This window comes from Stegodyphus dumicola, chromosome 10 (assembly GCF_044657685.1).
Source record: "Stegodyphus dumicola isolate Sdum_Otavi_A_Nest chromosome 10, ASM4465768v1".
Taxonomy (NCBI): domain Eukaryota; kingdom Metazoa; phylum Arthropoda; class Arachnida; order Araneae; family Eresidae; genus Stegodyphus; species Stegodyphus dumicola.
Genome location: NC_140777.1, coordinates 107789144 through 107802709, shown reverse-complemented (window position 1 = coordinate 107802709; position 13566 = coordinate 107789144). Strand labels below are relative to the sequence as shown.

The window sequence follows — 13566 nt, the reverse complement described above, 5'->3', positions numbered from 1 at the left end:
GATGATGGTGATGACATTAGTGTTACTGGGGATAACGATAACAACACGCCGCATATTACTAAATCTAGGACACGGAAAAAGAATAGAAAACGACGGTGAATCTATATGACAGCTAAAGACTTTCGAACTATAAACATTAATATTAGAGATTTAATTTTTTTTAATATAAGTTCTTAATGTTCCGAGGTCTTAACTAAGTCAGGATGCCCGAATGTAAACGCAACGTATTAATTTTATTTAAAATGTATTTTCTCGATTGGCAACAACAGTATTTTTCAGAACGATAATATTTTGAACTGTAAGTTTTTTGAGCAGTAATGTTGACGGTAATGTTTCTGAATAAAGCAAGTATTTAACAATTAATGTTTTGACGGAATGTGTTTTAAATAAAGGAACTAATTAATTGCTAACACATACACACACACATATATGTATAATAATTCAAATTTTACTTTTTGGTTTATTATCATGTTACAAGCTAGCAGCAAAAGTGCAGATTCCTCTCTTTTCCTTATTAATTGTTATTGCTTCGGTGATGACTATTCTTTAGAGTATATGTATAAAATATATATACAGATGTAATAATATGGCTAATATGTTTCACCAGGATAATCATTTTTAAAACAAAATGATTTCAAGTAAGTAAACAACCTTTGTATCATTTTAATAGCAAACTTTGAATAATATACAGTGAATCAACTTCTTCAGAAAACTATTCTGCGAACAAAGTGAATTATGTCCGTTCACAATCCAATTTACATGACACCACATGCAAGGACGGTAATACATGAGTTCCACAACTGCATTTTGAGCCGTTGACAAAATCGAATGATCCAATACGACATTTACAGGTTGGACAAAATAATTTGCCTTTCGTCCAATTGCCTCCATCAACTTGATTTTTCAACCACGAAGGTATACATTCTTCTTTCAAATAAAAGACATTAGCGATAGGGTTACAACTTTTGGAACGTTTTTCATTTGAAAATAACATTTCACCATGTGAATCAGAGATTTGATTATGAGAAAAGAGAAAATGCCGACATCTGCGACATTTAAATATTACTTTTTCGTCATTTCACACCATATTTTGCATAAATATGGATTGCCGCACTGTTTCTGATATGGATTGAAAGGCAAAGTTTTCAATTGCACTGCTAACTTCAACACAATCTAAATACTAAAAATAAACAGAAGTAACGTTTACATGTAGCATAGTTTATACTTCACGCATGCGCAGTAAGCATATTGTTAACATTTTAATCGTGGCCAAAGAATTAGAAACCTTGAGAACATCTATAAGTATGTTTGGCTTGGCGATGAATTCGCAATTCAAGCTTCAGGGATGCCAAAGTGAAGTACCGCGGAGTGTGTGAAATTTGTTCACTTTGTGCCCAATTATGCGAGCAATTATTTACTGGGGACTTTAGAAAGCGCATGGGGTGAGCTTTGTGCCCAAATATGCCATAATTTATTTACTGGGGACTTGAAAAAGCGTATGGGGAAACAGACTTAATTAGTCCAAAGAGGCTTTGTTCCTGAAGGACTATTGTTTTCGTTTTGCGTTGCATCACTATGTTGCGGTGAATTAAATTTTATGGTTTAAGTGCGAAGACCACGATATTTAATAAATAAAGCTAACATACAAAACGTTAAAAAAGACGCCCCATTGGACGTAATTTAAAATCTGAAACCTGCAGATTTTTCTTTTCATTCGTGTTGATGTTTCTGAACTGCTTTAATTAATGCTGTAGGTTTTTGTAACGTGCAATAATCAATTAACTTATCTGTATTTTACATTGATTTCCAAATGTTTGATATTTCTTTTCAAATTCATGCTTTCCACAAAGGCATGTCTCATTCTAGGCCCATAATTCTTGAATACTTAACATAATCTATTAATTTAACCTCATTTTACAAATTTGTTTTTTTATTTTATATTTACAGTTATCATAAAAGTTCATCTTTTAACAGGCATTCAGCAAAATAACATATTCTGGCCCTTTCTTTTCGTATTCATGATTACATTATCTTACCTTAGTGGTAATCCAAAAGGTAATCGGAAATAGGTCTTCGAGCATTCCAAACATACAAAATTGCCTTTTATACTAATCACGCTAAATATAAAAATCGGTAACAGCGATCCGATCCGATCCAAACAAGTATGGCTGAAGTAGCGCGCTGTTTCCAGCTCATGAGGAGAGCCAGTAGGCACATGACGGCAGGAAGTCTGACGTGGTAGGAGTTAAGAGAATGAGGTGAGGCAGAAGGGGGGCGAGCAAGATGCCGCAAGCCTAGGAATTAGGCCAAACTAGAAGACGCCCCGCAGACGGAGCAGTGAAAGGTAAAGCAATCATGAGTTTTTATGATAAGCTACTGTGAGAGTATACTACATGACAGAACGAGTTTGTAGAAATACAAACTCTCAAAAGAATACATTTGCAGATATATTGAGTTACAGTGACAAAAGTGCAATTTGGAAGATAAGATATCATATAGAAGTTTCGATGAAATAATGAGAAATGTATTCATAAAAACTATAAACAATATATACAACTATATACAGGAATATTGTACTTTATGCAGGAAAGTTCAGATCTCTGGCTAAATGGGCTGCCAGCGGTCTTTTTTCCGGTAGTGGTTTATCTTCCGGTAGTGGAATGCAGTCAAATACATGTAATTTTGACATGTGAGGGCATGTAGCTGCTTTCTGGAAAAAGCTGGAGTTTAAGCGATGAAGATGCTATATGACAGTTTCAATTTTCAAATACTTGTGTAAAGTCTTATTAGATACGAAATAATGCGCATTCGTGAAGATGCGCAGCAACTTGTTCCGTGTAATTTTTAATTTAGATATGACCCTGTCTCTAACTGATGCCCACGCTGGGGATGCATACGTGAAGATTGGCCGTATAACAGAGATGTATAAGTGCTGTTTTCTTCTTAAGTCCAGTTTAGAGTGCTCGTTAATAAGTGGGTTAAGACTCTGAATGACTCCTAATATTATTCCCCTGACACAAGTCAGGTGATCCTTCCAGGAAAATTTATCATTAATAATAACGCCAAGGTAATTCGTCTAACGTACTCTATGAACTTCTGTGTCAAATAGCTTAAGCTTTTCAGTGGTAGAGTTCTTCTTTCGGATAATGAACAGTTTGGATATATCTGCGTTAACTGAAATATGCCATTTGGTACACTAAAATTCTATTTGCAGCATGACTTGTTGAAGTTTACTGACAGCTTGATTAGGACACATAGATTTTACAACACGCGCCGTAACATATGCATAACAGCCAATGAAGTAATTGTAGTTAAAGCCTGTTTTAGGGAAGTCAGCCACAAAGAAGAGATATAAGATCGGACATAAAATTCACCCTTGTGGGACGCCGGCATGAATTCGTTTGACTTCAGAAATCTCATTTCCGACAGAAACATGAAAACTTCTGCCTTTCAGGAATGAGTAGATGAGACACGTTAAAGTTTTGGTGAAGCCAAGGGAACAGAGCTTGAAAATTAGACCCTCATGCCAGACGCGGTCAAAAATCGGTAACAGCTTAACTTCTTCAACGCTTCAAGCTTAACCTCTGCAACGTGACAAAATTTGTGGAATAAGAGCATGTCTTTAGTTGCCAATCTCGTGATACATTGCCAATTCAGTTTAACGGACAATAACGCTAACACAGCTCTTCATTGCTCATGCGTAAAACATAGACATAGACCATGCTAGGGCTAGGCCGAAGAATGTCTATGTTCTTTGACTAGACGATACTCAAAGATTGGTTTTAGTTACTCTTCAGTGGCAACAATTTCTCTACAATAGCGCGAGAATCGACAGCGTCAGAACGGTGTGTCTTTTAATCGCTGCAAGGTGATACTTAAATAATTTGAAGAACGTCAGCGTGAGGATTGAAATCTGCAACTTCATTTTTTTGTAAAGCTGTTAGGATTTCTCGAAAATAAAATGAGCTTGAGAATATTTAGCAAAGGTAAGTTTAAATTTTGTTTGATATTTCGTTCGTGTACTGAATAAGGGTAAAACCGACAGGTTAAACTCTAAAATGTTCATGATTAAGTAATGACTAATGCTAAAACGGACAGGTTGCTGAATTACAATAAAAGCTGTGAAAATGAATTACAATTAATACAGAAAGAGATACAAAGGGTTTTCTTCCGCAAAGGATCCGTTGGCGCTTCCGCAGCGGATCCGTTGGCGCCGGTGTGTATTTCTTCGGCAAGCTCATCAACGGCTAATCGGCCATGATTTTAGCAGTGTATAGTTAGTTACGTTGCACGATATTTAACATATGCAAGCGTTGATTTGAGCGGTATACACTCAAGTTATAAGATATATAGCATATAGAAGTAAAATAAATAGGTTAACCATGACATTTAGCGGTGTATAGTTAACCCGGGAGGACGCGCGCTGTATTATTATGTAACACGAGAACGCGCGTCGCAATGAAACGACGTACAAATGTAATAATGTAAAATAATGCATTCTATATTAATTATAACATTTATTATTTAAAATTGCTTAAAAATAATGTTACTTTTAAAATTAATGACAAATAAATCAAAAGTACTTACGTTTTCTTCGTATGACTAGGAATCATTGATTTCTATGAGAAATTTGTGTTTTTTATTTTTGAACGCAATTATAATCCAAATTATGCAGAATTATTACATGTACAATGAGTTATATAATTAATTTTCAAATCAATTAGGCTGAAGAAGAATTAGATATTTTGTAGTTTGAATGAAGATTCTATTTCACAGTGTTCTTGACATAGTATATTTTTTTTACACTTCAGACATATAGTTTTTGATTTTCTGTCTTTTTCTCTTGAGCGCATGTAACATCTCCGGTAACATAATTTTCTTTTCTTTGTTTGCGAATCTTCAAGAGAATCTTCGTTGTATTCCTTCTGTTTCTGTCGTGATTTTAAATGAGGATCTAAAAGTGCAAAGGCCAAATCAGAAGTGCCTCCTACTTCTGAACTTCTCAGGTGGAGTTTTAACAGATAAAAGCAAGATCTTTGAATTTATGCTGGCAATATTTAATAGCAAAAAACAAAACAAACAAAAAAATATGCCCATAGGCCATCGGTTTGATACTCTGGCCACAGAGTAAGTGCCACCCATTTCGTCGACTATATCAACTGCTCCTTTTTTCATGGGGTCCACCAGCAGCTGAGCGGTAAAGTCACTGAACACTGATAGTTCGATCCGAGGTTCAAATCCCGCAAACATGCTGGCTGCATGGACGTTTTCGTGGTTTTCCCCATGTGTAATGTGTATACAAGCCAGTTTTCCTTAGAACGTCCTCCACGAAGGCATCCCTCCCTTTAGGCAGATAGCCCTAGATAGTGTACTTTATAATCTCAATAAACGAAACCTTTTGTCATGTTATAATCGGTAACAGCTTAACTTCTTCAACGTTTCAAGCTTAACCTCTGCAACATGACAAAATTTAGTGGAGTAACAGCATGTCTTTAGTTGCCAATCTCCATGATACATTGCCAATTCTGTATAACGGACAATAACACTTAAACAGCTCCTCATTGCTCATGCGTAAAGCATAGACATAGGCCATGCTAGGGCTAGGCCGAAGAACGTCTATGTTCTTTGGCTAGACGATACTCAAAGATTGGTTTTAGTTACTCTTCAGTGGCAACAATTTCTCTACAACAGCGCGAGAATCGACAGCGTCAGAACGGTGTGTCTTTTAATCGCTGCAAGGTGATACTTAAATAATTTGAAGAACGTCAGCGTGAGGATTGAAATCTGCAACTTCATTTTTTGTAAAGCTGTTAGGATTTCTCGAAAATAAAATGAGCTTGAGAATATTTAGCAAAGGTAAGTTTAAATTTTGTTTGATATTTCGTTCGTGTACTGAATAAAGGTAAAACTGACAGGTTAAACTCTAAAATGTTCATGATTAAGTAATGACTAATGCTAAAACGGACAGGTTACTGAATTACAATAAGAGCTCTGAAAATGAATTAGAATTAATACGGAAGAGATACAAATATCTATTTCTCATAAACAAAAGTGAGGATTAATTCATGTTCAGTGTTTATGCCATATTGCACATTATTGTCGTATGTTAGATTATTGCATTTTCAGTCAACCATTAAACCTTTATTTCACCTAAGCCTATATATGTAGATTTATGACCACGAGATTTTTATCTTCAGATTTTGAAGAAAATTTCTATGTGTTTGTTCTGTTTTTTTTTCAGTCAGTGCTTACCGACTGGGAAAGAACTGTGGTACTCGTTTTTATTATTGTCTCATTGTATATAGTGTTTCATATCGTAGATTTTTCATTCACATGATGAAATATGTTTTAGCAGATATTTAACGACCATGATGTGAACTTGTGTTATTGTGTGCATTGTTCCCTGCCATCAGGAGAATCAGTATACCAAAATGTTATAGGAATTAGTCAAACTTAATAATGGTTTCGGCTAAAGTGGCTATTAACGTTAAATATGCTTCGTATATTCTTTGTGTGTGATTCATATTCCAGTCTTTTAGTCTAGCAAAGTAGCACTCTATGAAAAGTGTAAATTTTTCTGTTGATATTTATGAGGAGTTACATAACTATTGATTTCCTCTTTTCTACCATTTATTTTGTTATATATCTTATTTTATAATGCAAATCTGTTTCCCCAACCTTTTATTAGACATTACATTCTTACAATTTTTATTTTTGAAAAAAAAAAAATTCTGATTTTGCCTTCAAGCTGTCTCTTGATGGAATAATTAATTATAATTTTTACTTCACCTTTATTGTTTTTACTTGCAGCATTTTAATTCTTTAGTTGTTCACCGGTTTGCTTCTGAAATATGAAGATTTTGGGTTGATCTTTACAATATGGTAACTGGTAGTTTGGCGACATTTTGGAGGCGATAAAGGTTACTATCTGGGACTTTGGTAATAATGTGAGCAGTACTCAGTTCCGATTACGCATTATTTTGTGTGAGGGAAATGAGAGATCATGGGATATGTCATGTGATATTAATGGACGAATTACGGTTCTTTAATCGGAAAAGGGGGGAAATCGGGAATTTTTGTATTTGGCTTTATTCTGTGTTGTGTGAAACAGTGTTCGTGAATTTTTGGATCCCATGGCCGTAACTAAAGTGAATTCGAAATGGGTATTTATGTATGTATTAATTTAATGTATGTGCTCATTTATATTTTAAGTAGTGTTTTTGAATTTAATTATATTTTAATTAAATGATAGTTATTTTGTGAATTTTATGTTTGTAGGAATTTGGTATACGTTTTAGTTGAAGTAAACGTGCATGGAAATAATTTAAATATCTGACACTAAGTATTTGTAATGGTCGCGGTATGAATTCGTTGGTGACGTGTATAATGTAATAGATGATTTAGAGGTAAACGTTTTTGGATATTTTATTTATTTTATATGTGGAAATGTTCATATTTGGAAAGGGTAAATACTTTTTCGCGATCAGGTAATTTCATATATGTTCTTTTTACTGGGTTTAAAGATTGAGAAAATTGTCATGTATTTTCGTGAAATTTTTCTAATTTATGAGAAAATAGCAGTGTACATGGATATAGTGAAGAGTGTGCGCAATGCCATTTTTGTGCAATTCTGGGATGTTTTTTTAAGTAAAAATAAGTCGGCCTGTACATGGTTTAGTGATATTTTAATTAAATGATAGTTATTTTGTGAATTTTATGTTTGTAGGAATTTGGTATACGTTTTAGTTGAAGTAAACGTGCATGGAAATAATTTAAATATTTGATACTAAGTATTTGTAATGCTTGCGGTATGAATTCGTTGGTGACGTGTATAACATAATAGATGATTTAGAGGTAAACGTTTTTGGATATTTTATTTATTTTATATGTGGAAATGTTCATATTTGGAAAGGGTAAATACTTTTTCGCGATCAGGTAATTTCATATATGTTCTTTTTACTGGGTTTAAAGATTGAAAAAATTGTCGTGTATTTTCGTGAAATTTTTCTAATTTATGAGAAAAAAGCAGTGTACATGGATATAGTGAAGAGTGTGAGCAATGCCATTTTTGTGCAATTCTGGAATGATTTTTTTAAGTAAAAATAAGTTGGCGTGTACATGGTTTATGTGTATGTGTTATTTTGAAAAACGCGTAAGGAGTATGGTTTTGTGCACTTTTTCCCAATTTTGCAGTGAATATTTGTCATGATTAAGCAGTTTTGTTAGATAAAATTTCTAGCATAAGTGTAATTCGGCTAGTAGATTGTTGGAAGAAGTGTTCAGTAGATAAAAAGAAAAGAAACATGTCTTTACTTCGTGAAGACAAAATGGCGGGGGGAAAAAAATAGAGGGTTGCTGTAGGAGAGTTGGTCGCCAAATTTTCGCCAAAAAACGCCAAGTTACCATAATGTAAAGATCAGCTAAAGATAATCCTGATCTTTACATTATGGTAACTTGGCGTTTTTTTTTGATGATGATTGATGGTATTCTATATATCTAGTTTTTCTAATTTTAGAAATTAAGCCCTGGCTGTAATATAAGAGTTTAGAGATTTTTACATACACATTTTAACGAATACATATCTTAATAAAATTAAGCAAATCTGTGAAACTTTTTCAAAATGTGATGAAGAAAGCAATAAGATATTAAAACAATTTATAAAGTAAAAAATTTGCTATCTCCTCGAACTGCGCTGTTTAAATTCCACCCTGCGCTGGTGTTTCACTGCATAGCCGTGGCTCTTCGGTACAGCGGCGCAGAGGCGAAACAGGTTTACATTGCGTCTATGGAAGCTTTCATTCTTCGCCTTAGAGATTCTTTGTTTAGTTGCCAATCTCCATGATACATTGCCAATTCTGTATAACGGACAATAACGCTAAAACAGCTCCTCATTGCTCATGCGTAAAGCATAGACATAGGCCATGCTAGGGCTAGGCCGAAGAACGTCTATGTTCTTTGGCTAGACGATACTCAAAGATTGGTTTTAGTTACTCTTCAGTGGCAACAATTTCTCTACAATAGCGCGAGAATCGACAGCGTCAGAACGGTGTGTCTTTTAATCGCTGCAAGGTGATACTTAAATAATTTGAAGAACGTCAGCGTGAGGATTGAAATCTGCAACTTCATTTTTTTGTAAAGCTGTTAGGATTTCTCGAAAATAAAATGAGCTTGAGAATATTTAGCAAAGGTAAGTTTAAATTTTGTTTGATATTTCGTTCGTGTACTGAATAAGGGTAAAACTGACAGGTTAAACTCTAAAATGTTCATGATTAAGTAATGACTAATGCTAAAACGGACAGGTTACTGAATTACAATAAGAGCTCTGAAAATGAATTAGAATTAATACATAAACAAAAGTGAGGATTAATTCATGTTCAGTGTTTATGCTATATTGCACATTATTGTCGTATGTTAGATTATTGCATTTTCAGTCAACCATTAAACCTTTATTTTACCTAAGCCTATATATGTAGATTTCTGACCACGAGATTTTTATCTTCAGATTTTAAAGAAAATTTCTATTTGTTTGTTCTGTTTTGTATCAGTCAGTGCATACCGACTGGGAAAGAGCTGTGGTACTCGTTTTTTTATTGTCTCATTGTATATAGTGTTTTATATCGTAGATTTTGATGCACATGATGAAATATCTTTGAGCAGATATTTAACGACCCTGATGTGAACTTGTGTTATTGTGTGCATTGTTCCCTGCCGTCAGGAGAATCAGTATACCAAAATGTTTTAGGAATTAGTCAAAATTAATAATGGTTTCGGCTAAAGTGGCTAATAACGTTAAATATGCTTTGTATATTCTTTGTGTGTAATTCATATTTCAGTCTTTTAGTCTACCAAAGTAGCACTCTATGAAAAGTGTAAATTTTTCTGTTGATATTTATAAGGAGTTATATAACTATTGATTTCCTCTTTTCTCCCATTTATTTTGTTATATATCTTATACACAGAGAACCCGTTGGCGCCGTTGCATTCTTACTCGCCAAGCTCGCAGTTCATCGACGATGAGCTGAGCCGTAAACGGGATTTTTAGTGCATGTAAATTCAAGTTAGCAGATAAAACAATATATTAAGCATATGGTAGTAAAAATTCACAGCTAATATGCATGTAGATGTAAAACTAAACGCTTAAACGTGATGTACGAAAATAAATTTTTATTAAATTCAAGTTAGCACAGAAAAGAATATATGGTTGATCTTTGGATTATGGTAACTTGGCAATTTTTTGGCGACCAACTCTGCTACAGCAACCCTCTATTTTTTTTCGCCGCCATTTTGTCTTCACGAAGTAAAGACATGTTTCTTTTCTTTTTATTTACTCAACACTTTTTCCAACAATCTACTAGCCGAATGACACTTATGCTAGAAATTTCATGTAACAAAACTGCTTAATCATGACAAATATTAACTGCAATATTGGGGAAAAAGTGCACAAAACCATACTCCTTACGCGTTTTTCAAAATAACACATACACATAAACCATGTACACGCCAACTTATTTTTACTTAAAAAAATCATTCCAGAATTGCACAAAAATGGCATTGCACACACTCTTAACTCTATCCATCTAGACTGCTATTTTCTCATAAATTACAAAAATTTGCATGAAAATGCAGGAAAATTTTCTGAATCTTTAAACTCGGTAAAAAGCACATATATGAAATTACCTGATCGCGAAAAAGTACATACCCTTTCCAAGAATGAACATTTCCACGTATAAAATAAATAAAATATCCAAAAGCTTTTACCTCTAAATTATCTATTATATTATAAACGTCTCCAACGAATTTATATGCAAACATTAAAAATAGTTACAAATACTTAGTGTCAAATATTTAAATTATTTCCATACACGTTTACTTCAACTGAAACGTATACCAAATTCCTACAAACATAAAATTCACAAAATAACTATCATTTAATTAAAATATCACTAAACCATGTACATGTCGACTTATTTTTACTTAAAAAAAAATCCCTGAATTGCACAAAAATGGCATTGCGCACACTCTTCACTATATCCATGTACACTGCTTTTTTCTCATAAATTAGAAAAATTTCACGAAAATGCATGAAAATACTCAACGTATACTACTCAAATGTATTCCAAAATACTACAAATATATAACTCACAAAATCATGATCATTAAATTAAAATATAATTAAATTAAAAAACACTACTTAAAATATAAATAAGCACATACATTAAATTAATAAAAATTAGATTACAATCCTAATTACTTTAAACTAAATCATTGCTAATAATAATTTTCCAATAATACCATATTAATTTATTTACTCCTTACATTTAGAACAATGCATAAAAATAATATCCTCAAATGATTAAAAATACTAACTTACCTAATCTTCTTAAGAATCTTCATTACATGGCTGCAGTACTACTGCTAATTTCTAAATCCGAAATCCAGTAGTCAACTGGAAGTCTATTCACCAAGTAATAAGAAATTAATAAAATTTCACCCATACTCAAACTACTTTCAGCAAACCACGTATCCTTCCTTACACTCCGTTTCACAAAATGTCCATTTTCACCAGATTTCTTGCACCGCCATTCAAACCTTTCACAAAATCTCAACTTATTATTATTATCAGATAAATGCATTAAAAATTTAGAATTCACTTTACATAGCGCCATGCAATCCGAAAATTAATCAACACTATTTCGCACAACACACAATGAAGCTTAATACAAAATAATTTTTCCAAATTAACCCCCTTTTTCGATTAAAGAACTTTAATTCGTCCATTAATGTCACATGACATATCTCATGATCTCTCATTTCCCTCACACAAAATAATGTGTAATCGGAACTGAGTACTTCTCACATTATTGCCAAAGTCCTAGGTAGTAACCTTTATCGCCTCCAAAATGTCACCAAACTACCTGTTACCATATTCCAAAGATCAGCCGAATATATTATTAAGCATAAGACAATATATAAGCATTTATAACGGAAATAAAAATTCATTTAAAAAATATAAATTAGTATTAATATACTGAAATTAACTGGTTAAACGTGATATACAAAAAATATTTGTCTTAAATTCCAGTTAACACAGAAAACAACATATTCCTTACACCAGCAGTGGTTTGCTAATTTTGATGACCATGGTGATGTATCAAACTATTCTGTCATCTTAGGTAATCAATATTTTTTTATTTCAATTTAATCATCTATTTATGCCACACCTGCCATCCTCTGAAAGTTATTGTTAGAAAAGCATTAACAGTTGATCTTTACATTACGGTAACTGGTAGTTTGGCGACATTTTGGAGGCGATAAAGGTTACTACCTGGGACTTTGGTAATAATGTGAGCAGTACTGAGTTCCGATTACGCATTATTTTGTGTGGGGGAAATGAGAGATCATGGGATATGTCATGTGATATTAATGGACGAATTACGGTTCTTTAATCGGAAGAGATCATGGGATATGTCATGTGATTTTAATGGACGAATTACTGTTCTTTAATGGGGAAAAATCTGTGAATTTTGTATTTGGCTTTATTCTGTGTTGTGTGAAATAGTATTTGTGAATTTTTGGATCCCATGGCCGTAAGTAAAGTGAATTCGAAATGGGTATTTAGTGGTATTGAAAAGGATAGTAAGAAATGTTTTTTAAGGTTGTGTGAGAGAGAAATAAACATGTTTTATTATGTTATTTATTTTACGTGGTATCTTGCTTTGAAAGATAAGTATGATTTTAAAGATTCTGAAGGAGATTAGGTAAGTTAGTATTTTTAATTATTTTTATGCATTGTTGGAAATGTAAGGTGGAAAGGAATTTGGTATTATTGGGAAAATTGTTATTAGCAATGATTTAGTTTAAAGTAATTAGGATTGTAAGGTAATTTTTATTAATTGAATGTATGTGCTCATGTATATTTTAAGTGGTGTTTTTGAATTTAATTATATTTTAATGAAATGATAGTTATTTTGTGAATTTTATACTTGTAGGAATTTGGTGTATGTTTAAGTTGAAATAAATGTGCATGGAAATAATTTAAATATTTGATAATAAATATTTGTAATGCTTCATGTATGAATTCGTTGGTGACGTGTATAATGTAATAGATGATTTAGAGGTAAAAGTTTTTGGATATTTTATTTATTTTATATGTGGAAATGTTCATATTTGTAAAGGGTAAATACTTTTTCGCGATCATGTAATTTCATATATGTTCTTTTTACCGGGTTTAAAGATTGAGAAAATTGTCATGTATTTTCGTGAAATTTTTTTAATTTATGAGATAAAAGCAGTGTACATGGATATAGTGAAGAGTGTGCGCAATGCCATTTTTGTGCAATTCTGGGATGTTTTTTTAAGTAAAAATAAGTCGACGTGTACATGGTTCAGTGATATTTTAATGAAATGAAAGTTATTTTGTGAATTTTATGCTTGTAGGAATTTGGTTTACGTTTAAGTTGAAAAAAACGTGCATGGAAATAATTTAAATATTTGATACTAAATATTTGTAATGCTTCGTGTATGAATTCGTTGGTGACGTGTATAATGTAATAGATGATTTAGAGG

The 13566-nt window shown here is 32.8% G+C and overlaps 1 protein-coding gene across 2 annotated transcripts in view; it reads left to right on the top strand.

The window, feature by feature from the left end:
• The first annotated feature begins 5706 nt into the window (after positions 1-5706).
• LOC146995064 (uncharacterized) overlaps positions 5707-13566 on the top strand; it is a 30813-nt gene continuing 22953 nt past the window's right edge. Inside the window, exon 1 of one of the 2 annotated variants that reach the window (XM_085825375.1) lies at positions 5707-5856. In XM_085825375.1, coding sequence (XP_085681501.1) covers positions 5832-5856 — 25 coding nt within the window. In that variant the 5' untranslated portion in view covers positions 5707-5831. Of the gene's footprint in view, positions 5857-9027; positions 9188-13566 lie in introns of those variants that run through there. The other variant, XM_085825374.1, reaches the window with a different exon arrangement.